We start from the raw sequence: 23,748 nt of genomic DNA, 5'->3' as shown, positions 1-23,748 counted from the left end.
CAAAAGGGGGAGAGTTTATTACCTCACTGCTGCCAGTTTTCACAGTTTAATCTGCCTTTTGACTGTGGATGAGAAGCTAAAGAGCTAAAGAGCTAAATTCCTGTTTTAACCTGCACGAATGAATCAATCTGGCGATGCACGGTGCAGAAAGTGACGAGTCAGCAGTACAAGTGCCGAGACACGATCTGCTATTCTAACAGCCTGAAGATGGCTGAAAGAAACTCGGCACAAAGGTAAGCTAATGCTTTTATGACTTGGAAGATACGGACAGATCACTAAATGATTATGAGATAATGATCTGTACAGGCTTTGAGGTTTAACTCTTTAAACTCCTGGCTTATTATACAATTATTATTATTCTATAGTGTTCTTTAAAGTGTATGCAAGGAAGGCAGTTTCCACCCCCAACATTGAATATTTACCAATAAATGCACATCCTGAAGTGGTTTATTCCTCTTAAACCACAGCAATGTGCAAATAATAACAATATTGCATTAATTAAAGAAAAACTCAGTGTACATTTTGTCCTTTTATAGTTACATTTAATGTTGTGGAACGTCTGCAAAACAAGTTCACTTATATTATAGCAGGTATAAACCGTCGTTCCCCTTATCTTTCCCTCTTCCCTCATCAGAAAACTTAAAGTTACAGATTTACCTCAGCACTGAAACTGGAGACTCCTTCCAATAAAAGTCGTGGTGGATCCCGGAGCCTATCCCGGGAAGACGGGGCATGAGTTGGGAATATACCATGGATGGGATCTGTCAGAGCTGCTGCTATAGAAAATGAATCAACACCTTCTGACCAATCAGATCAGCGCTGTGAGATAAACCTCACTATGAATTGTGATATTTATGAATAATATAAAAGGTAAGTGTGAGCAATACAAGTCTGGTGTGGGGGTTTAGGAGTTAAGGAGATAAGTGTACAGGAATCTGCACATTCTACCTACTTCCCTAAGTTGCAGAACCATTCATCTGAAAGCTCAACTCTTCACCGTGAAATATGACAGGAAGATCAAACAACAGGTTTGACCTTGTAGACCGGGGAGGGCTGGCTTTTATTGTAACGCAATCATTGCACGAAGGAGTGGCGTTTGTGTTTACGCTGAACACGGCAGCTCTCATGTGGTGCACTTCGTCACAGCATGCCTGCACTTCTCGTTGCCTCTGAGGCGTGCTTGAACACAGCCGAAACTCTCTTCCTCACTTCCTTAAAGACTGAGTGCTCGAGTCAGGGGGGAGGCGGAGCTGGACGGACTCAGCCCAGGTGATCCATAAGGCCGAGTTCAGGCAGCTCTCGGCTTTCAGTAGGTGTCTACAGCTTGACAAATGGCAACCACCCGCTTTCTAGCATGGGTCCTCGTCCTCTCTGTGACATCCGTCCCATCAGGTAAGACACTGGATACTGGCTTAAGGCTTCACACAATGGGTGATTAATTTACCTCTGACCATTACTACACAGGAGCTGCTGCTACTCAACTCGTTTATTTATGGGGCTGTGACAGAATCCATTGTCTGGATGAATTAATACTGATTCAAATTACTTAATTCTTTGACTTTTTTAAAAAGTTATAAAGTAAGTAATATTTGTTCAAATATGGTTCGGTAGAAATATTACCACTTTCATGCACTAATGTGGCTTTTATCACGATAAACACTAAGACAGTAACAATTTGTGCTTCTCCTGAACACTTAAGCATTCACGTGTCATGTCTGCTGTGTAAAAGCTGCTACATGCCATGAGTGTTGTTTTAGGCAGGAGTGCAGCAACACACACGCTTGTGTTCATGTTAAGTGTAAACTCCTCCACGTCCACTGATCATAAAGCTCACAGTTGTAGTTCAAAAGCTATCACTCTTTATCCAAATTAACCCCAAAGCTTGGGTACAATTTGTCCTCTAACTGTTATGTAAATAAGGTGATTTTTTTTTTTTTTTTACTATTACAAATTGACAAGTTAAAAAAAAAAAAAAACAATGACACACCCTTATACCTGCAGTCACACCACAAGGAGTTAGAGAGATAGGATCAGCAGGAAAACGGTCCTTACAGCCTTATGTTCTGTTAGAGAAAAGAAAAAAAAAATGGAAAAATACACCATAAATTCCTGATATTTATAAATGGGGGGAAAAAATATGGAAATTAATATGGTTGTCGTACTTTTCTTACATTTTCTAAAATGTTATGTTATGTTATGTTATAGGCATGTATTGTAATGTATGTGTATGTGTTTATATATATATATATATATATCTGTATCGAAATTTTAACCTAACATGGGCATGGCCTAAACCAGAAGGCTTTTTTTTATGGATTTTGTTTTGTTTTTTGTTTTTTTTAATATGACCCGTATAACCACATTGCCGAAATGTAGAAATGTCAGCATGGTTTTGTAACAGTTTCTCAACCTTATCTAAATCATATGGGTTTTTGTTTTTTGTTTTTTTTTTAAATCCGCCTCACACAGTTATTAATTTTGTTTGTATTGTATCTACCCGTAATGTTTTCGAACTTTTTTCCTAGCCAAAATACAGGTAGAAGCATGACAATACACGCCTAGTATATAACGTAACGTAACATAACAACTATTTTAAAAAGGAAAATATTTATAAATACCAGAAATCTACGCGGTATTTTTCCACTTTGTAAAAAAAATAATTCTGGCTATTTTTTTTAACCAAACGGAACATAAAGGATGTAAGTAACGTTTTCCTGCTGATCCTATCTCTCTGATTCATTATGGTGTGACTACAGGTAGAAGGGTGTGTCAGTTTTTTCATTAACTTGTCACCTTGTAATAATAAGCCTTAATCTTATTTACATGACAGTTAAAGGACAAAATGTACACAAGCTTTGTGGTTAATTTGGATAAAGTGTGATACGTATTTAACTGATCAAACTAGCAGCCTAATTTAAACTACGGATGCATTAAATGCATTGCACAGCATCACTTGATCATGTTAAAGATCTCTAGTGGTCTTGATTTGTCACGTACGCTTCATAATCGTCATAATTACTAAGTATAAACAGATAAGGATCGGTCACGGAACCATCAGGAGAACCATAACAACATTAAATCGATCATTTGGTCCCGCATGCAGGATTCAGATGCTCTGGTTCTGAGGTAGCGACTATGAAACCCATTGTCCTTTAGGTTCATTTGGTCCATCACATGATTCTGAAAGCTTGTGTGTAATAACACAGTTCCCTTTTAGATCCATTCCTGCGTAACCACAGGTCAGATAAACCAACCACATCCAGCTAGTTACTGCATTTACATGTTCCTGTTTTTCTTAAGGAGGTTCCTGAAGTACTTCAAGACACATGAACAGAAAGGAAAAGTACTGAAAAATCATCGTAGGTCTGACTAAGCTGTAGGTTTGACTAAGCTGAACTCAAAATACACATTTTTTTACTTTTACTGTTTTCACCGACACTTGAGACTCGTTCCAAAACGTCACAGATTAAACACGTTTCTTCTTCCTTCCTTTCTGGCCAATCAGAATCAACAACTCAACAGCGCTGTGGTATGCAGTTAAGTATGTAAACATGCAGTTAAGGGTTAATCACTGAGCTACTAATGCCATTATTAATTAGCAAGGAGGAAATACTAAAGTTAGCATTAATCTGAGCCAAAATGCCAGAAGTGTCCCAGCTGATGCAAAACAACCTACCCCGATGCAGCACTGATAAAACGCTGCTAAGTATTAACTAGGTAAATGAACACTGGAGCCAAAGGCCTTGTTTTCTTAATTCCAGATACAGAAAGTCAAACATTCTCAGCGTCTCATTAAATGCGGAAAAGGCAGAAACACTATGCATGAGCTTCGGAAAAGCGTGTAGCATTCCCACAAAAAAATGAGGCACTGTGTAGCATTCCCACAAAAAAATGAGGCACTGTGTAGCATAAAAAAAAAAAATGAGGCACTGTGTAGCATTCCCACAAAAAAATGAGGCACTGTGTAGCATAAAAAAAAAAAATGAGGCACTGTGTAGCATTCCCACAAAAAAATGAGGCACTGTGTAGCATAAAAAAAAAAATGAGGCACTATGTAACATTCCAACAAAAAAATGAGGCGCTATGTAACATTCCAACAAAAAAATGAGGCACTGTGTAACATTCCAACAAAAAAATGAGGCACTGTGTAACATTCCCACAAAAAATGAGGCACTGTGTAACATTCCCACAAAAAAAATGAGGCACTGTGTAACATTCCCACAAAAAAATGAGGCACTGTGTAACATTCCAACAAAAAAATGAGGCACTGTGTAACATTCCCACAAAAAAAATGAGGCACTGTGTAACATTCCAACAAAAAAATGAGGCACTGTGTAACATTCCAACAAAAAAATGAGGCACTATGCAACATTCCCACAAAAAAATGAGGCACTGTGTAACATTCCCACAAAAAATGAGGCACTGTGTAACATTCCCACAAAAAAATGAGGCACTGTGTAACATTCCCACAAAAAAATGAGGCACTATGCAACATTCCCACAAAAACGAGGCACTATGCAACATTCCCACAAAAATGAGGCACTGTGTAACATTCTCACAAAAACGAGGCACTGTGTAACATTCCCACAAAAATGAGGCACTGTGTAACATTCCAACAAAAAAAAGAGGCACTGTGTAACATTCCAACAAAAAAATGAGGCACTATGCAACATTCCCACAAAAACGAGGCACTGTGTAACAAAAATAATGTATCAAGTTCCACACAAAAGTAAAAAAATTATGCAGTCAAAACATATTGCAAATGGCAAATGACATTAAATTACTGTCTATTTTTATCCAGTCTCTTTGTTTCTCTCTCTCTCTCACACACACACACACACACACACTTAATTTTAGTATTTTTTTCTTTCCCATCGCAGGTTGTTTTACACTAAACGGAGTGAAGGTCTATGAGGTGGTTCAGCCAATCCGACTGCATGACCTTCATAAGAGAGATTTAGAGGTAAGGATTTGATTTGTCCTTTAAATCACTGCTTCCTACAGACGGCTGCGTTCATGAGGCTCAGCTCTGTTTTCTCCAAATATTTAGTCAATTGAGTTTTTTTCAAATCTCATTTTCAGCCCAGCAGACCTGCATCGGTGAAATATGCCATGACTCTGGGTGGAAAACCCATCGAAATGCATCTAGAGAGAAACGAGTAAGCTTGATCTTTCTCTCTCTTTCTCTCGCATCATCTAGTATGAGTACATATCACTCGTTCCAACGTTTACAAGGCTGAAACCACGTATGTTGCAATTTGAGTCATTCAAAGTTGTGGTAAAACCAAAGCAGTCATTTTCTAGGAGCTGTCATTGTCTCATACCACCTTGATAAAGTAGGATTGAAGATCCTAGCAGGCAGGAAGAAAAAAAAAACAAAAAAAAAAACAAGAGTATGACAGATGAGCAACAGTAAGAAAACAGCGCGGCAAAACTTTGGTGTGAATCTACTGAATATTAAGCAGCTTTTTTTTTTTTTAGTGACGAATCAGACCACAGTCCCGCCTTCCCATTTTCTACTGGCTCACAAAGCCGAGGTTTAGCACAAGTAACCGTCCCCATGAGCAAATACGCATCTTTTACATCCTGTGTTAATTCTCCTCCTGTGAACTCGATTGTGAAATTTACTCACGCTGACTACTGCTTCAACTGACAAAGCAGGAAAGTGCTTTATTAAAAGTTTTATTTATTAAAAGTGAAGACTTTAAAAAAATATATGGTGCTAAATTGGATGAAAATTGTCCTGTGGCACTGATATCTTCGCTTGTTCTTTTAGTAGTTTTAGCTTTGGATAAAAGCAACCCAAAAAAAAAACAACTAAATGTTGTCATGACTATCTCTTTAAATAAGCTTCAGCTCATTCAGCCCACATCCTGAACAGGAAAAGAATGTGAGATCACATCACTCTTTTTCTTTTTTTTTTTTTTATTTATTTACATCAGCTGCCTACAGGTGTTGAACACAAAGTTTTGCTAAGCTCTAAATGGATTCACTCTAGCATATCTTATCTTCTGAAACGCCAGAACCCATCTCCAGCGCTTTGTTCTGCTCAGGCAGGTTTACTGTTGATTCAGATCAGATATTTTTCTAATTTTGCCTCTAAACTCCTGACAAGTGTTTCTGAGGATATTACTAACACAGGTCCTGTAAATGTTTTTAAATCCGGATTAAAGACGTAGCTGATTTGTTAATACCTGATTGTTTTATGAAATGTGGGCTGTTTTATTAGTATATTAATATTAATATATATTAATTATATTAACATTTTTAAAACAGTTCTCTTCACTATTATTTCTTGGTTTTTTTTATTTTTTATTTTTTTTATTTTATTTTCAGGGTTCTTTTACCTGTATACGTATTGTTTATGCTTGTTTGTGATTAGACTCCAAAGTGAAGTCCAAAGTGCTGTGTAAATGACATTATTATTATTATTATTATTATTATTTTTGTTGGGTTCTGCAGTGGGTTTTTAACTGAAGACTACACTGAAACGTATTACACAGACGACGGGACTCCTGTGATAACCAAACCCCATGAGTTGGTAGGTGAACTGCAGCATGGCTCTTTGATTTAACTTCTTATTTATCTCAGATCCTAGACACTTCTTGTTCCATGGTTATGCCCTGTATGTATCCAAATAGTTTAAAACAATTTTTTTGGGCCATTTTCAGGATCTCTGCTACTATCATGGGAAGATCGTGAACGACAACAACTCGATGGTTAGCGTGAGCACGTGTGACGGGTTACGGTACGTCTGATTTACTGAAAAAAAAAACAATTGCTAATGAATTTTTCAGATTGTTCCATTGTTCCTTTTCACTAAAAGTGCTAATGCTCTGTATATTGCTTTTCAGAGGTTACTTCCAAACGGCAGAGCAGAGGTATCTCATCGAGCCCTTGTCCGAAGACGGCAACGGCGATCACGCGGTGCTGAAGTACGAGGAAGTGACCGACACTCCAATGGTGTGTGGTGTCACAAATACCACGTGGGAGCCTGCCGATCTTCCCCCTTACACCAGCAAGTCCAAATCACGCTCTTCCGTAAGTTAGATCAGCTCTCGGTTCCTTCATAGTTCCTAATTCTGGTGATTTCTAACCAAACTTAGCCAAGACAAAGCCTGAATGCCTGACATGTACTTTAAATGTTTGTCTACTGGCAGTGAATATGTGACGCTGAAACGGTTTCACCACTCATTCAAAGGGCTTCAGTAGGTATCAGTGGAGAATTAGCACAATCTTGAAGATCAAGGGTTAAAAGTCTGAGGTCCAGGTGTAGATACGTCACAAACTGGACCTGGAATTGGCTAATATGTTGCAGAAAAACTGATGGAAAGTGGTAGATATGGTCAACTACAGACTTGTCAAAAAACTCAGGGCTATAGAGGAAGTTCAGTAACAAAAGGCAAAGATATTAGCAAATAAAGACTCTTGTGTTAGAACAAATAAACAGTGCGGAAGGCATTAATACGGCAAACAATAATATCTAACTTGATAAATTTTGGAAAATGTCGCACCCGTCCTGTTTCACGAGTTAAATTTCTGTGCTAGATGTGAGGAAACATGCTATGTGCTATGAACAGGGTTGCCAGATCTGCGTAACAAAAGCATCGCCACTGATAGAGCATAATAGATCTTTACCAAGGTCCTCAAATCGTCTCGTCTGATTATACTTCTTGTCATGATCTTTCCATTCCGAAACCATTTATTTGTGCCAACTTCCCACTTCACCCAATCACTACAATCCTGCCTCGAGTGATTATGTATGATGGCTTGAATTGTTCCTCAGACCAAACCTAGCACACGTGTGGTCTGACATGTCTTCAGTTCCCCATTCACAGATTTGGTGCTTACTGGCAATTAGTTCCCATTTAGTTTGACACACAAAACTTTTAGCCATGGACCTGTCAGATACAACCTCGCTTTAAACGTGACAGAGACAGACAAAGCCATCACAAAGCTCGGAAAGACGTAGCACAGACCCCTGGTGCTTCTGGTGTGGTTATGTAGCTTGTAGCTTCTAGTTAGCTTGCTTTCCTAATTTGCTAATCTGCTGGCCAAATTATAAGTGACTTGTCTCTTGCTAATGTGAATGTAGCATGTGGAAAAGAAGTGCATTTAGGCTCGCAGATCAATTTCATACATAATATGCAGAAATGGGTTTAATACATCTGGGCTTGAGTACACTCCCAGGAACTATTATTTTTTTCTAATTATTTTTGTTATCAAAATGGCGTCATGCTGGTGCAGCAGGTAGGGTTGCTGCCTCACAGCTCCAGGTCCTCGGTGTGATCCTGAGCTCGGGTTGCTGTCTGTGTGGAGTTTCACTGTGTGTCCAGCTTCTCCGGTTTCCCCTCACCTCCCATAAACATGCCGGCAGGTGGATTAGTGCTTACGGAAAGCTTTCTGAAGATGAACGTATGAATGAACGACGGAGCCCTTCACATGAGTGGTGAAAACGTTCAGAAAAATTCAGTTAGTAAACAGTTAAAAAATGAACACGATGACTTCACATTTAGGTGAAGTTTCGGTCTATTAGGATCCGATTTAATGTAGTGGAAAATGTAACACATTCACCAGGTCAGGAATGACTGTTCTGCTTTTTGTTTTTCCTCTTGGTCAGGGGCCAACAATGTTCCAGCAACAAAAGTACAATGAAATCATCCTTGTGGTGGATAATAGAATGGTACGTAAGTGGCGGAAACATGAGTCCTGCTTTGTTTCACTTTGATTTGATTAATCCATAACGATATATTAAAGCTCCTCAATTTGACTAGTGCAAAGTAGCTTAATAAATAAAGGTCACAGAGTTCTTCTTTTTTTTAAATTAGAGTTATTACAGTATTAACCTCAGATGATGCCTAAGCATACTCGTGATCACAAAATCATGCCTATTCAAGCTCATTGCGGTGTTAATAATCTCTACATAGACATGCCTATGACTAACCATATGGTTGATTTATGCTTCCACAGTACAAGAAGATGGACAGTGACATCAACAAAGTGAGAAAGAGGATCTTTGAGATCGTCAACTTTGTTAATGCTGTGAGTCACAGATTTCGTCTGTTTCACATGAGCTGACGCACTTGCCATAAAAGGCTGAGCTGACAGATATCAATTTTCTGCAATGGATTCGGGGTGAAAAATAATTTTTTACCTTTTTTGGAAGTGCTAAAATGCTGTAAGAACTTCTGTGGCATATTAGGAAATTCAGCAGTGCTGTAAGGACTTCAGTAGCACTTTAAGAACTTCAGTTACGCTTTAATAACAAGGCACGTTTGTCAAGATTTCTTATCTCTACTACCCTCATGAACAGCAAACAGGATCTACTAGTATTTTTGCCTTGTGCTTGGCCTGAATAGGATTTCTATTGTTGTTCAGTTTTTCAAAAAAAAAAAAAAAAATCTGGGGGAAAAAAAAGCAATGGAAAGACAAAGAGCCTTTGAAATCATTTGTACTATTAAATATGACATCACACTATAGTTATCCCAGGCCAGAGTTAGGACTGAACTTGCACACAGCATAGAAGAAATGGATTGTCGTCACTACGATCTGTGATTAGTGCCGGGTTTTTTTTTTTTGGTTCGAATTTCAGGATAGTGTCACGTCAAGGCTCGTTTATCAGGCTATACGAAGTCATTTATTCCTGATTATGACAATGACCGAGCTGCAGTGACCGAGCTGCAATGACCGAGCTGCATTACTGGAAGTTCTTTCATTGTTCTTGTTCATTGTTCATTGAGCTTTGCCCTTTTATGGAGTTTTGTGGGCGTGACCAACTGTAAATCAGCTGTGCTGTGACCACGGTCGGTAATTTATGGCTGATTGGCAGTTATCAACATGCACACGAGTATGAAATAAATTACTGAAACGCTTGTAAATCTATTGGGAATTTCCTGTTTGGTTTGGCATACGTCAAACATTTGCACTCAACTTTACTAATAAAAATTGATAAATGAGGTCAGGGTCAGGTGACCTGGGTCCTGGCGACCTTTTCTGGTTACCCATGAAAGTGAAAAGGGAGTAAATTTAAAAAAAAAAAAAAAAAAAAAAAAAAAAAAAACACAACCATGAAAACTATGTATGACTTTGTACCAGGCTTTATTCATATCCTACAGACTGACACGCTCTTCATAAGCCCCGCCCATTTAATAATATCCTTTATTTTATTTATTTTAAGCAACCATCATAGATTAATCATTATATTTACATTATAATCTTGATTTGGAGTTCTCAGTTACTCTCTATTCTCTTGTCAGAATGATCTTAACCGGTTTTAATATTTTTCTGAGAAAGATTATCGTAAGCAAACGATCTGTTCAGGTTTGAACGTGTAAAAAAATCTGTTAATAGGAAAAATGACATTCGTGGCACAAAGAGGATGATGGAAAAAGAGTTCTCACTTTGATTAGCAGCATCATCCACATCCACTGAATGTCCTGAGGGAAATTCAGTCATGGCGTTTGAAACGCTAGCCTCATTGTCCTCTCTTAACTCGACTGATCTCTGTTCATGCTAATATCCATGAGGAAACAGTCACTGATTCATCACTCACTCCTGATGGCTAAATTTCACATATTTTTATAAGCATATAAACATTACAACTTTGTTTGCTACATGTCTACAACACGAGTGTGAGTGCAAGTTCATTATGGATGATTTGACAGCTTATATTTAGACCGTTCACAAACTCAATCTATTAGGTTGATGTTTACTTTGCTGTGATACATAACCAACAATCAATGCATTAGCATTCGCTGCATTAGAAAAGAACATTTGGCTAGCAAGCTAGCAATTAAACATCTTTAAGCCACCATGTTTGTGAAATTATCTCCTTATTTATCTAATCTTTGCAGGGAGCTGTTTTACTGAACGTTTGTTTTGCATGAAGGATTTTGCATTGTTGCATATTTAAATGACTTCATGGGAAGATTTTTGAAGACCAGACACACGTACTCAGTTTGAAATTATAATTAGAATTGATCAAATTCTTATATCACTCTTAGGTATTGCCATATGCAATCTCTCCCAACATGACGGCTGCTTGAGTTATTATTATGATATTGTTTTTTTTTTTTATTGAATTCTATAACTGATGTGTGTTTGTTGGCAGGTGTACAAACCGATGAACACTTTTATCGCTCTGATCGGTCTGACAGCGTGGACAGACTCGGACAAGATCGCAGTGACGGCACCGGCTGGCGAGACGCTGGATAAATTTACCACGTGGAGGAATAATGAACTCATAAAGCAGAAGAAACATGACAACGCTCATCTGATCACGTCAGTGTTATTCTATAAAATCTCTCGATAAACAAGAATCCATCATCAGCTGACTATTTCATTATTAATGTACACTGCCAGTCAGTCGTGTGTGTGCTGACACTGGAGACTTCTTCTGTCTCCTTACAGAAAACTCAATCATATCAACAATTACACATTATTTTTTGTGAAAGAACTACATTTTATTTAATCCGAATTTCTTGTTGCTATGGAAATGATAGATTTGAGAATTCAACAGTGTTGTGGTATAAATAATCATTTTAAACTAAACATTTAATAATACATTTTTCAATTCACATTTTTATTTCAAATTAAAATGTGGTCATTTAAAATGACTGCCATTGCATAATTATACATAAGTTAGCAACAAATTTTATATTATACACACACACACACACACACACACACACACACACACATACATATGTATACGTGGATGGTTTTGGATATAAAAAGTGACTCATGTTTCTGTTAATATTTCAGTGGGATTGACTTGGATGGTTCGACAGTGGGACTGGCGTTTATTGGCACTCTGTGCTCGGGTCATTCTACCGGCATCATCCAGGTAACGAAAAGTCTAGATGCTTCTCGTCATCTGATTTCACAAGCGCAGCAGAAGTGCAATGACAAAATGTTTGTTGCTTTGTGTCTTTGCTAATCCTCTTTTGAAACATCCTCTATTCTTTAAAATCCTATAATGCAATGATGATAACATCGAGTTCTGTATAAAGTATAGAATCACAGTTCCACTACAGCTTCCCTGCAACATCACGGCTGAATTTGGAATACAAACTCGCCCTTTTTAAGGCCCTTTATAATATATAATACATCGTCAAGGCAGAATAAGAAAGATTTTCACTTTCCGCCCATGCACTCAAAAATTAAGAAATATTTGTATGTATTTGTTTGCTACTCCTTCACAAATGTTATGATATCCCAGCAACTAATGCAGGTCCTCCACTGTCTCCCTCAGGACCATAATCCACGTGCCATAGCTGTAGGTGCCACCTTGGCCCATGAGATGGGACATAACCTGGGTATGAACCATGACACCAGCTCGTGTGTGTGCACCGAGGCCAGCTGCATCATGACTGCTGCTCTCAGGTAATCAATCAATCAATCAATCAATCAATCAATCAATCAATCAGTCAGTACTAGGGATCCCTAACCCTAATTCAATACTAACTAATTACAATCCTCATGATAGTAATCCGCACAATATAAAATTAAAAAATATAATAATAAACACCAGTCTATACATGGAAAAATACATGGCCTAAAACAGAACCTTGTGGACATACTGCAATTTTTAGGCTCTGAATTATCTTCAGCTGCATCTCTGAGGAACCCTTAAAGGTTCAAAATCAAAATCAGATAGGGTTTTTTTTTCCTAATAAGCTAAGACCTATACAAAGAACCTTTGAGGATCCTTTTTTTGTAGAATGACTTTTCTCATTAGATTTCAGTTAGATAGCTCTAAAATTAAACATCAAGTAAAGAATAAAATATGAAGGGACGTGCTTTCTATCTAGAACCTTTTAACATTTATGTTTAATCAAGATGTTACGTATGGTGTTGGAAAGGGTTCCAAACTACAACAACCTTTTAACAAAGAACCCAATTGTGTGCCAATAAGCTTATTTAAGCAGAAAATTCTTTGGAAAGATTAAATGAGACCACAAAAAAAAAAAAAATCCACCACACTTCCTTTTATTTCTCACAGTCTCACTTTAATGTTCATTGAAATTTGTGTGCTTGTACTAGTACAAATCATGAAAGACAAACTAAAATCCCTAAGACTATTCAATTTTACCCAAGAACAATGATAACAATGCAACAACGATATTATTAAAGCCAGAGCTATATCATTTAGAGCTTTAAACATCATAAACAAGACTATTTAGTCTTAACAGGCAGCCAGGGTAGCCAAAATATGTTCTAACATTTTTTGCTTCTAAGGATAAAACTGATGCGTCTGTAGATACCCAGCGGGGCAGCGGGGCTTATCTAAAGGAAAGTATGCGCTAGTTTCTCACCACCTTGTAGGATTGGGAATTCTGATAATAAACCGATGTCAATGACCGTACCCTTCTTCTTACAAGTAGCTTGTTGTTTCACAGAATAATCAGGAACCTTGTTGCAAGCAGAAGTAGAACCTAAACACCATTTCTGCTTTACCCATCATTTATGAGAAGAACATTTCGATTTATTTCAGCTTTTATATCTTTTACACGAGTGTCCATTTTGCTTAGCTGTGCTGCTGAATCTAGCTGAGCAGTTAAAGGAAAAGCTTTCAGGTTTGCTTGTACCACAGGGGGGTGGAATTCTTGAGTCTGATTCTGTTTTCAGACACTGGAAAATCTTTAGAAAATCTGCAGGTTATAGAAAAATAATCAGCTTCAGGATGGGAGCAGTAACTCTGCTTCATCACACCACACCGTCATTGATTACTTTCCTATAACGGCAAGACAGGAGCTCCAGGTAGGATCCGCTTTAGCGCTAGACAGCCAGACCCTCCCACTAAAGACTCTTTGAGTAGGAGTTGTTAAATATTACTGGGGGGCGGGGAAGTGCTGGGTGCAGAAAGAGAGAGATGTGAACTTATAGGAAGTTAATTAGGAAGAAGCTGGAGCTCTAGGTGTGGTCTTTCTTCCAAACCTCTCTCTAGGGAGCTTTGAATCAGGCATTTGCTGGTCTGGTGAATAGAATTATGGGATGCGAGTAGAGGCAGAATGCAAGTGGAAAGGCCACTTAGTGTGATATTTATTTGGGCAATTATTAGTTCAGGTAATTATTAATTATTCATTATTAATAGGGATCAAAACACAGGCAGTCAGACTTATTATTGTGTAATTCGTACTCAGAAATGAGGCAGGGAAACTAGGATCGAAACCAAAAAATGCAGAACTAGAAAACACTGTGATATTCAGAAAACAAGGCATAAGCTTAATGACACAAAAGCACAATAAGACTGCGACTACACAGACAAACTAATCATGAATCAACACAAAACAGGTGAACACAACTGGATAACAAACCAATGACAGGAAAGGGCAGGGATGAAAAAGACTGGAACAGAAACAAAATTTCAAATTAGTTTGAAATAGGAAGCTTATTTTTTCAGAACAAAACATACGGGGAGTAGTATTTATTTTAAAAAAAACATATTGTGCAAGCTGAATATTGTGACATTTCGCACATCAACATGATGGTTAAAGAATGTTGAGGATTGTTGTGCTTGAAGCAGCATGTATCTGGCAAATTAAGAGTTCCTGCCTTTCTTCTGGCTTGGTGTATGGGGCAATATAAAGACTGAGAGAAAAGAATCAGAATTTATTCTATAATTTTTTATTATTCCTGTCATTTGCAGCTACAACATCCCGCAACTTTTCAGTAGCTGCAGCATCAGCCAGTATGAGCAGTACCTGAACTCGCGGAAACCTGAGTGTCTTCTCAACAAACCGCAAGCCAAAGACCTGGTCCAGCCTCCAGTTTGTGGCAACGGCTTCCGAGAGATTGGAGAGGAATGTGACTGCGGCTCTGTGAAGGTAAATAAGGACTTATATTATAAACTCGATTCTGATCATTTTTCTATAACAGCAGCCCTGATAGTAGTGCAGCTGGTTTATATTAAGGTGCTCATTCTAATAGGTTAGCGTTTCAATAGTAAGAGCTCATTCACAGGAACTCGTATGGCGGACACACCGTGTAATCTAAGCCTAATCATTAACGGAATAAAAAGCTCATTGTTATTCAACAATTGTTGACATGGTGACGGTTTCTGTAGGTGTTTATATAACATTTATGGAAGGAGCGTCGGGTGTCGGTGCTTTGTAACAGTCAGTAAGTCTCCAGGATTGCCTTTTCAGGTTTCTTGGTACCATGACAGGCTAATTTTTTTTTTTTTTTTCCTTATCAACTACAAGAAAGAGAACAAAAAGAGTGAGGCTAATGAGTGAATGCTTATAGCTGCTGCAAGGCAAGTGCAATTCTGCATCATTAAAAGTAACTATAAACTGATAAAATGGTGTTCTTTAATTTATTTTAAAAAAATTAATTGTTGGCAAATTACTGTGGTATAAAAGGAAGAAAACACTTCAAGACATACTGTTATTGGAAAATAATCAACTCCAGGGTGGTACGTCGGGCCACAACACAGCCTATATCATCATGTAAAAGTGTTTTTATCCCTTACTTAATACACTCGTGAAACGATCAGCTTTGATGTTAGCAAATTCTCACAACTTACACTCTAATCTGACCTTAGTCTCTTTTTCACTTGGAATGTTCTGAACACCAAAATGCCGAAGCATATACATTCCTGTTGTCAGCTGCTTTTTAACAGTTATTCATGCCTAGACAGGTTTAAAACTACATTCCTCCAAACTGAAAAATAGCTTCCCTGCCTGAAAAAATGCTTCGAACAAGATCAGGCCTATCTACGCAGTGTGCACTAAAACTGGAATTGTTTTGGAAATCAATCAGACAATTCAGCGTGCTAGTATATTGAGTAAGTGCTTAAAACTGCAAAAGTGATCAGCATTGCTGAATTTACCATCTGAAGGACAGAGTACAAAGAGCATGCTCAGACACGTTGTCTCAACCCGAACCAGAACATTAACGGCAGAGTCTTGAATTGAGACGAATAGTATTAGTATTATTAGTATTAGTATTATGTAATAGTATTTATTACCTAATTTGTTATGCAGCAGTGTTGCATCTCTCAGCCTCAGTTTTTTTGATGGACTAACCTTTTTTTTTTCCATGATGGTTGTGTTTTTGTTTTTTCCCAATGCACATACACTACATACATGCATTACCTAAATCCCACACGCAACCATTGGGATGTAGGCAACAACCCTTTGCTGAAACACTTTACACAGTTTACACAAATTTAATCTACGTTAATAATGTTACAATGTTGTCAAGCTACACATGCTACTCCTGAGATACCAGTGATCCTGACCCCTTCTGCTCCCCGGACTTGCCTGATCCATACTGATGCCCTACTTATGGTTGGAGTTCTCATCGGTCGGGATCGCTCGGTGTTGCTAGGGGTGGCCCCAGATGGATGGCCCGAAGATCATTGGGATTGCTGGGGATGGTGCCACTTGGGAGCCGTGGAGATGGCTTGGGGATCTCACATTTGGAGTTGTTCTGTGATGGCTTGGGACTGCGGTTGCTGCGGTGGCTTTGGGGCTGCGGTTGCCACGAGCAGCTTTGTACTCAGGAGTGGACAGTGGATAGATTTTAACAAACTGGACTTCTTGTGAAAACTATCATGAATTTACTGGTTGCACAATTGCACCATTTGTCCATTTAGTACACAGCTGTAGAAGGGATTTATTTAGAATCGCACTATCCGTTAGGGTTCCCTTTTGAGTCTGGTTCCTCTCAAGGTTTCCTCCTCATAACGTCTCAGGGAGAGACTGATTGATAGTTTTTCCTTGCCAACTTCGCCTCTGGCTTGCTCATTAGGGATAAATTCACATATTTACAATTTATTTTGGGTTAATTTAATTTGAATCTATTTATTTCTGTAAAGCTGCTTTGTGACAATGTCCACTGTTAAAATTGCTATACAGATAAACTTGAATTGTATTGGATTGAATTACCAGATTTTTTCATACGGAGCGTGAAAAGCAATTAATATAAAGCTTGTGCACAGGGTTGCCAGGTTTCCGCAGATTTCCCATCCCTACAACATCTCAAAATCTGCACAAAAAGACTTGAAAATAAGACAGGAATTGCCACTAATGAAGCGCCACTTAAAGGACCCCAGTTTGGCTAATATGTGTTGCACTGATGGATCATTCTTCCCATGTCCAGTTACAATAAGCTAAAGCTGTTTTTGCAGATAACGGAGGCCTTGCAAACAAAAGCTCCTTTATTTTGGACTGTACCACTTTCCCAAGGGGTACGGAGGTGTTGGGGGTTGGCTGTTCTTTTCTCTGAAAGAAAAACAGGGTGGACCATAAATTCTGTCTTCCTTTGTGTGGTCAACACACACTTTTCTACAGTCAGTGTTCTCATGCTGAAAAAGGAAACTGCGCACTGCAAAAAATGCCACAATCATGGGAGGAAACTATATAAAACGCATCAAATACATGCTCTTCTTCACCGTTATTTTCTGGGTGAGTGCTCATGACATTTTATAATGGATTGTGATGAGGCTGAAGTTGGTTTCTCATATCCAGCTTTTTATCCAAATTTATTCTGCCATCTTAAATGGATATTGCACCTGTGTAGGGCATTAGTCTTTTTTAAAAACTGTATGGGATGTAAAAGCCTTGAAACAGTGAATTCTAGCACAAATATATTTTTAACAGCTTTTTTGTTAGTACAAATCGGGCCTTCTTTTTTTTTTTTTTTTTTTAAATGCACTTTGTCACCTTTCACCACTGTTTTGGCCCAAAAACTCCGCACATTCTGAAAGAATAAGTATAAAATGGTATAGTTTGTGTTCTGCCTGGCCCAAAGCAGTGCTCTGAATATTGACATTCAGACTCACTAAAATTGGACAGCTGAAGATGTTGAAAAACATCACAGTCTTTTTCCAATCTTTTGTTCGTTCCTTTTCTGCTCACCGTGGTTGTATTGGATGGCTGTTTGAGTTACCATAGCATTCCTGTCAGCTCTACCCAGTCTGGGCATTCTCCTTTGACCTCTCTCATCAACAAGGCATTTCTGTCTGCAGAATTGGATGTTGTTGGGATGTTGCCTGGATTGTTTTTCACACCACTGTGCATAAACTCTACAGACTTTTATGTATGATAATCCCAGCAGATCAGCAGGTCCTGAAATACCCAAACCTGCCCACAGGTCCCAACAACTATGCCAGATCTCAGTCAAAATCACTGAGACCACTTTTTCCCCTTTCTGATGTTTGATGTGAAAATTGACTGAAGCTCATTAAACTGTATCTGCATGATTTTATGCATTGCGCTGCAGCCACATCATTGGCTAATTGGATAATTGCAAGAATGTGCAGGCATAACTGGCTAATAAGAGAACTTTTTTTTTTTTTGCATATTAATAACTAGTGAAATATATATATTAAAAAAAAAAAAGAAGAAGTTCTTACTAGTGACCTCAGTGTGTTTTGCCTGAATATCTGCATATGCAAAAAAAAATGATAGGGCATATTTCCAACCTCTTCTTATTCATTTTAGATAAGTACAGTGCTGTTTGCATATAAAATTTGGGCAACTGGTTAGTCCAGCTCGAATAGCAAATGTCGGAGAGTGCACGTTTGTTCATTTAAGCAGACAAAGGTAAAAGGCCCAGCAGTGGGAGCTTGATGATACCTTTTTACACGCTATCTCAAAACTCATATGTATCTGTGTATATGTATGTTTCTGTGTGCAGGAGTGCACAAACCCATGCTGCAACGCCACCTCATGTACGCTGACAAAGGGGTCCACGTGCGCAGAAGGAGAGTGCTGTAATGACTGTAAGGTAAGAATTCGAAACAGTATAATGTTTTAAACCAGGATCCTGTCCCTTTAATCCTCTTGTACTGAACATTTAGGTTTTGGGGTTTTTTGGTTCTAAAAAGCTGAATTAATCCTTCATGAGCTTAAATGTGGATGTTGGTTCAAGAAGAAACAGAATGTACCACGCAATCCCAAAATGCTCCCTAGTGACATAATGAATTTTTTGCCACCAGGTACTCTCTGATCTAAACCACTGGCCAAAGTCATGAATAAAATGGGTAATGTTTCATTCGACGCTGCAAAATGATGAAATGAAACAGTTCTCCGTAGTAAAACTTTAGATCCTAATATGTTGAAGAATAGTTTCCTACTTCAGAACATAGGCTTGTTCAAAACTAGTTCTTAGCTTATGACACCACGGGGAGTACGTCATTGTGAATAATATCACAGTTGTCATTTAATATGAGCTGAATTCAGGTCACAGCCACGATGTTATTCACGATAGTAAGACCGTGAGTGTGGGGTGGGAATTGGCTATCCGTCTTGTGTGGGAATTGCGTACCCGTCTTGGGTAGGCATTGATTATCCATGTTGGGCAGGAAAATGGTTGCCCATCTTGCAAGGGAACTGGCTACCTGTCTTGGGTGGGGATTGGTTACCTGTCTGGGGAAGGAACTGGCTACCTGTCTTGGGAGTGAATATATTAACCATCTTGGGTGGGGATTGGTTACTTGTCTGGGGAAGGAACTGGCTACCTGTCTTGGGAGTGAATATATTAACCATCTTGGGTGGGGGTTGGTTACTTGTCTGGGGAAGGAACTGGCTACCTGTCTTGGGCAGGAATTGGCTGCTCATCTTGTGCTGGAACTGGTTTAGTTAATTAGGGTAGATACTTTTCTGAGCAGAGTCTTTATAAATCAACCTGAAATGACATTATCAATGCTAAAACCAAATCTTTCATTTGTTCACAACGGGCAGATCGCTGATGCCACCCAGATGTGTCGTGCCAAACAGAGTGAGTGTGACCTCCCTGAATATTGCACGGGTGATTCAAGCTCATGCCCTGAAGACGTCTTTGCTGTGAATGGACTGCCGTGCAAGAATGGCGATGGCTACTGCTACAACGGGCAGTGTCCTCGACGGGAAGACCAGTGCATCAAAATGTGGGGGTCAGGTATGTAGTTAGCACATTAAACAGCATAGCATAAAAAATAAGATTGTTATTATAATTATTGGTCCAAGTTTAAGTTTTATTCTTTCTCAGATGCTGTAGTAGGAAGTGACTTCTGCTACAATCAGAACACAAGGGGAATATACTATGCCTACTGTACACGGCCCACCAACGACCAGTATATAGGGTGCCAGAAACAGTGAGTCCAAGAACCATACACTGACACACTTACATTTTCCCTAGTTCCAGCAGATTTTATAAACACCTCCTTACAGTACATGTGCATCCCATAAAGGTAACCAAATGCCTTACTGAGCTGTAACATGGATACACTCATGTCTGCAAAAAATTTGTGCTTCTAGGGATATCATGTGTGGGAAGCTTTTCTGTGATAAAGGCCAGGCCGACCCAAACTATGGCCGGTTGGTCCAGTTCGTCAACTGCAAAGCTACTTTCTACGGTGACCGAGACAGTGACTTTGGCCAAGTGGACAGTGGAACAAAGTGCGGTGATGAAAAGGTAACAGTAGAAAAATCTCCAATGGATGGCTTTATTGATTCTTGTCAGTTGCGACAAAGTTGAATGAAGAAGATTCCATGCCAGAGTCAAATACAATCTTAATGGTGAGAGGCGTGAAATTCTCCAATGCACAAACTGTACTGCTTTTTATTAGTGACATGCAGAAAACACACTGCATTATTTCCTTGTTGATTACTTTCGTTTCCTGCATGTCACTAAGGAAAAGCAATTTGGAGTCCTCCATAAGGTTGAGTTCTGACTCTAGCACTGATAAGATACAAAATATCTTCTGGTATAGCGTTTATTAATAAAAATGATTGCTTAAGCATTGTCCACTGTTGAGGACACACCACGGCCAAACATTATACTATTCTATACACCCACACTGCGGAAAATTTAAATATATTTTGACCTTACTTGACCAGTTTTTAATCTACCCTCGCTAAATGTTGATAAAGTGACAGATTTTTAGATGTTTAGAATCCATGTTGAACAATGATGAACTCTTCCACACTCATTTCAGGTGTGTAGTCAGAACCAGTGTGTCAGCTTAGAAGTTGCCTACAAGGCAACCAACTGCTCAGCCAAATGCAAAGGCCATGGGGTAAGTTTGCTCAGATATGTGATATCTTACATATACATACCAAAAAGATACCATTGTAATAAGAGTAAATGTGTCCCCTAAAGGTTTGTAATCACAAGCTGGAATGTAGCTGTGAACCTGGCTGGCTGCCACCCGACTGTGACAGGGCCATCAGCACTGGAATATCTACAGGTGTGTCCTACTTTTATTACAGAATATGTAGTTCCCAGATCCTAAACAAGGCTTATACCACTCCCATACTAGCTACCAGTGATTAATTTATTAATTTATTAATTATGACCATTGGTGGTGCTGTTCTTGGTTCCACAAAAGTAAAAATAAAAATATTCACTTTAAGCCATTTGTTAACAGCAAGTAAGACAATGTTGATGTCATTTTTACGTATTTTTTCTCTGAAAGAGAATCTTTTCTTTCAGAGAAAAAATATTTTAGCGCTACTAGCCCATGCTAGCCCACTGCTAGCTACCACCAAAATCCAATCCCAGTGGTTCACAGCTCCTTGGATATCCCTGTCCCTGAACTTCTATAACTTTATAAAAATATACCTGGGAGTAGTGTTGAGATGGATAAAATTGCACCTTCTGTTTTTTTTTTTTTTGTTTTTTTTTGTGTGTGCTATTTTAGGTGCATATATAGGCATCGCAGTAGCAGTCTGCATCATGTTGGGGGCCATTTTAATTGTACTGGGCATATATTTCCTGAGACGTAGAAAGAGTCATCCACGTCTAACTGGGTGAGTAAGAAGATATCCAAACCGTAAATATACCTGAAGAACCCGTTTGGTACAATGGCCCAACATGTCTACATCATCGAAATAATGTTGTAATCTTCCACCAGTGTTCAGATCCAAGTGAAAGACTCTGTAAGCAGCAATTACTCAAACCAGCCAAGAATGAACCTTCCTCCTCAGATCCCACCCACGGTAAAGCTTAGCAGCTCTCTCGTTCTTATTGTGCAACTTAGCCATTTATGCCAAACAAGATATTTATTTATTTATTTACTTACTTACTTATTTTTAGGCAATCCGCCCTAAAGCCCCTCCGCCACCACCTCCGACTAAGCCGTCTGCCCCACCCTTGACCCTGCATACAGACTTCAGAGCGGCACAAAAGGTAACAGGCAGTTGGTTAATGATTTGTGTGATTAAACAAGTGCTACCTCAGTTATTCACATCAGACATCTAATATGCAGAAATGTGCTTAACATTAGATGTTGACTTTTGGTTGTAAGACAAATGCCTGAAGAACATGTATTCTTCTCTTCCAGGCTCTTAGACCACCTCCACCTCCACCAAAAGTGTAAGAAAAAAAAAAAAAACAGACCCATTTGGGATGGTTATATGGAACAAATCCAGCACAGAGTATGATTTATTTTTCACAAGCTCATGAGAACCTGAAAAGAACTGATTAAGCAAAACGATTGGCTAGTTCCTGGAGATCTGCCTTACACCTTATCCAGCTAAACAATGGTCAGAAAATCCTCCACTTCCTGGATCGGGGAGTGTTGGAGCTAAACTTTGTAGGATAGCAGATCTCCAAGAGCAGGGTCTTGGTTGCACCCTCTAGAGGCCAACACAGGAAGCCCAAATCCATGTTACTGAAATCTGACATCTTGCACCTTGGTTTTATACCTAAAGGCTTGTTAAAATTAGAGAAACAGACGAACTAGTTTTAACTGATTGTGTTCCAGGAATATTTTGGAGCAATTTTGCCACTGACACTAATCCCAAATTCACGCCGGATGAGTCGCTTGCATCAAACGTCATTGTCAAGACCTGGGACAATTCACAAATAACACGCCTTAGTATTCCTGTTCTTGGAACTTCAGCAATCGGTTATCATTTATCAGTTATGAGTAGGTCATATCCGGCAATTTTTCTTTGTCTTAAGAGACTGTTTAATGTATAATGATTAATAGTTTAAGAGCTACCAGAATCTCTCTTCATTACAAAGCCTACTTTGTCTATAGAATAAGTCTGACATGCCTCCAATGCACTTCTATCATGACCATCGAACCACTTCTTAAAATGGAGCTGAACAAGGTTTTGACGCGACATGTCCGGTGTGAATTGCCAATCAGTCTCTGAAACTGAACTCAGGGCAAACAAAACCACTTTTAACAGCACAATAGCCTTCATCATTTCTTGTAAATACATAATAAACAAATTATTTATTTTCCTACTAGAGTGCCAGGAGTGTCAATGTGAGTCACTGTAGATGTTCTATGATATACTGTATGTGTGCAATAAATGGGGCTGTATTCAGATTTTTTTTTTTTTTACAATTTACTAAGAAAAACATAGCATTAACTAAAGCACTTACGTAATAAAAACTTTCATATTTTGCTGCCTAATGACGTCAATCCTTTCTAAATAAAATGTACATTACAAAGCAATTTTACTTCCGTTCTCTGGTTTCTAACAGTATACAGCTTAAATATGGCCGCTTTACATATATAACTATAACTACATCAAGAAAAAAATGCATGTCTAAAAATGTATGACAAAAATATTTGTAATAAATACTCAGTTCCTGTGTTGCATGGCTGGTTTTGATGATTAATCAGGTTTATTTTAAGATAGGAGGAAATAGTACTTACTGATGCACATTCCTCAGATGAACAGTTTTTTCCAGGCGTTCCTCATGAGATGCCAGAATAGACGCGGGTCTTCTCAGTAAATTGCAGATCCAGTTAGACACCTTTTGATCCCAGGCTTGCCTTCAGAATAGCTTAAGGGT

At 38.6% G+C, this 23,748-nt stretch overlaps 1 protein-coding gene across 1 annotated transcript; it reads left to right on the top strand.

The window, feature by feature from the left end:
* On the top strand, positions 1 to 23,546 carry adam28 (ADAM metallopeptidase domain 28). The gene is made up of 23 exons (XM_026940243.3): positions 1 to 233; positions 635 to 1,392; positions 4,881 to 4,963; positions 5,083 to 5,159; positions 6,463 to 6,541; positions 6,672 to 6,748; positions 6,855 to 7,041; positions 8,621 to 8,683; positions 8,971 to 9,042; positions 11,111 to 11,280; positions 11,764 to 11,845; positions 12,254 to 12,384; positions 14,651 to 14,828; positions 18,649 to 18,738; positions 19,695 to 19,890; positions 19,981 to 20,086; positions 20,250 to 20,406; positions 20,930 to 21,010; positions 21,094 to 21,181; positions 21,635 to 21,743; positions 21,848 to 21,932; positions 22,030 to 22,122; positions 22,277 to 23,546. Exons 2-23 carry the CDS (start codon positions 1,332 to 1,334, stop codon positions 22,310 to 22,312), a joined length of 2,301 nt encoding a protein of 766 aa, XP_026796044.3. The 5' UTR covers positions 1 to 233; positions 635 to 1,331; the 3' UTR covers positions 22,313 to 23,546.
* The last annotated feature ends 202 nt before the right edge of the window (positions 23,547 to 23,748 follow it).

This window comes from Pangasianodon hypophthalmus, chromosome 24 (assembly GCF_027358585.1).
Source record: "Pangasianodon hypophthalmus isolate fPanHyp1 chromosome 24, fPanHyp1.pri, whole genome shotgun sequence".
NCBI lineage: Eukaryota > Metazoa > Chordata > Actinopteri > Siluriformes > Pangasiidae > Pangasianodon > Pangasianodon hypophthalmus.
Note: the sequence above shows the minus strand (reverse complement) of the source record. Positions and strands in the feature narration are given on the sequence as shown.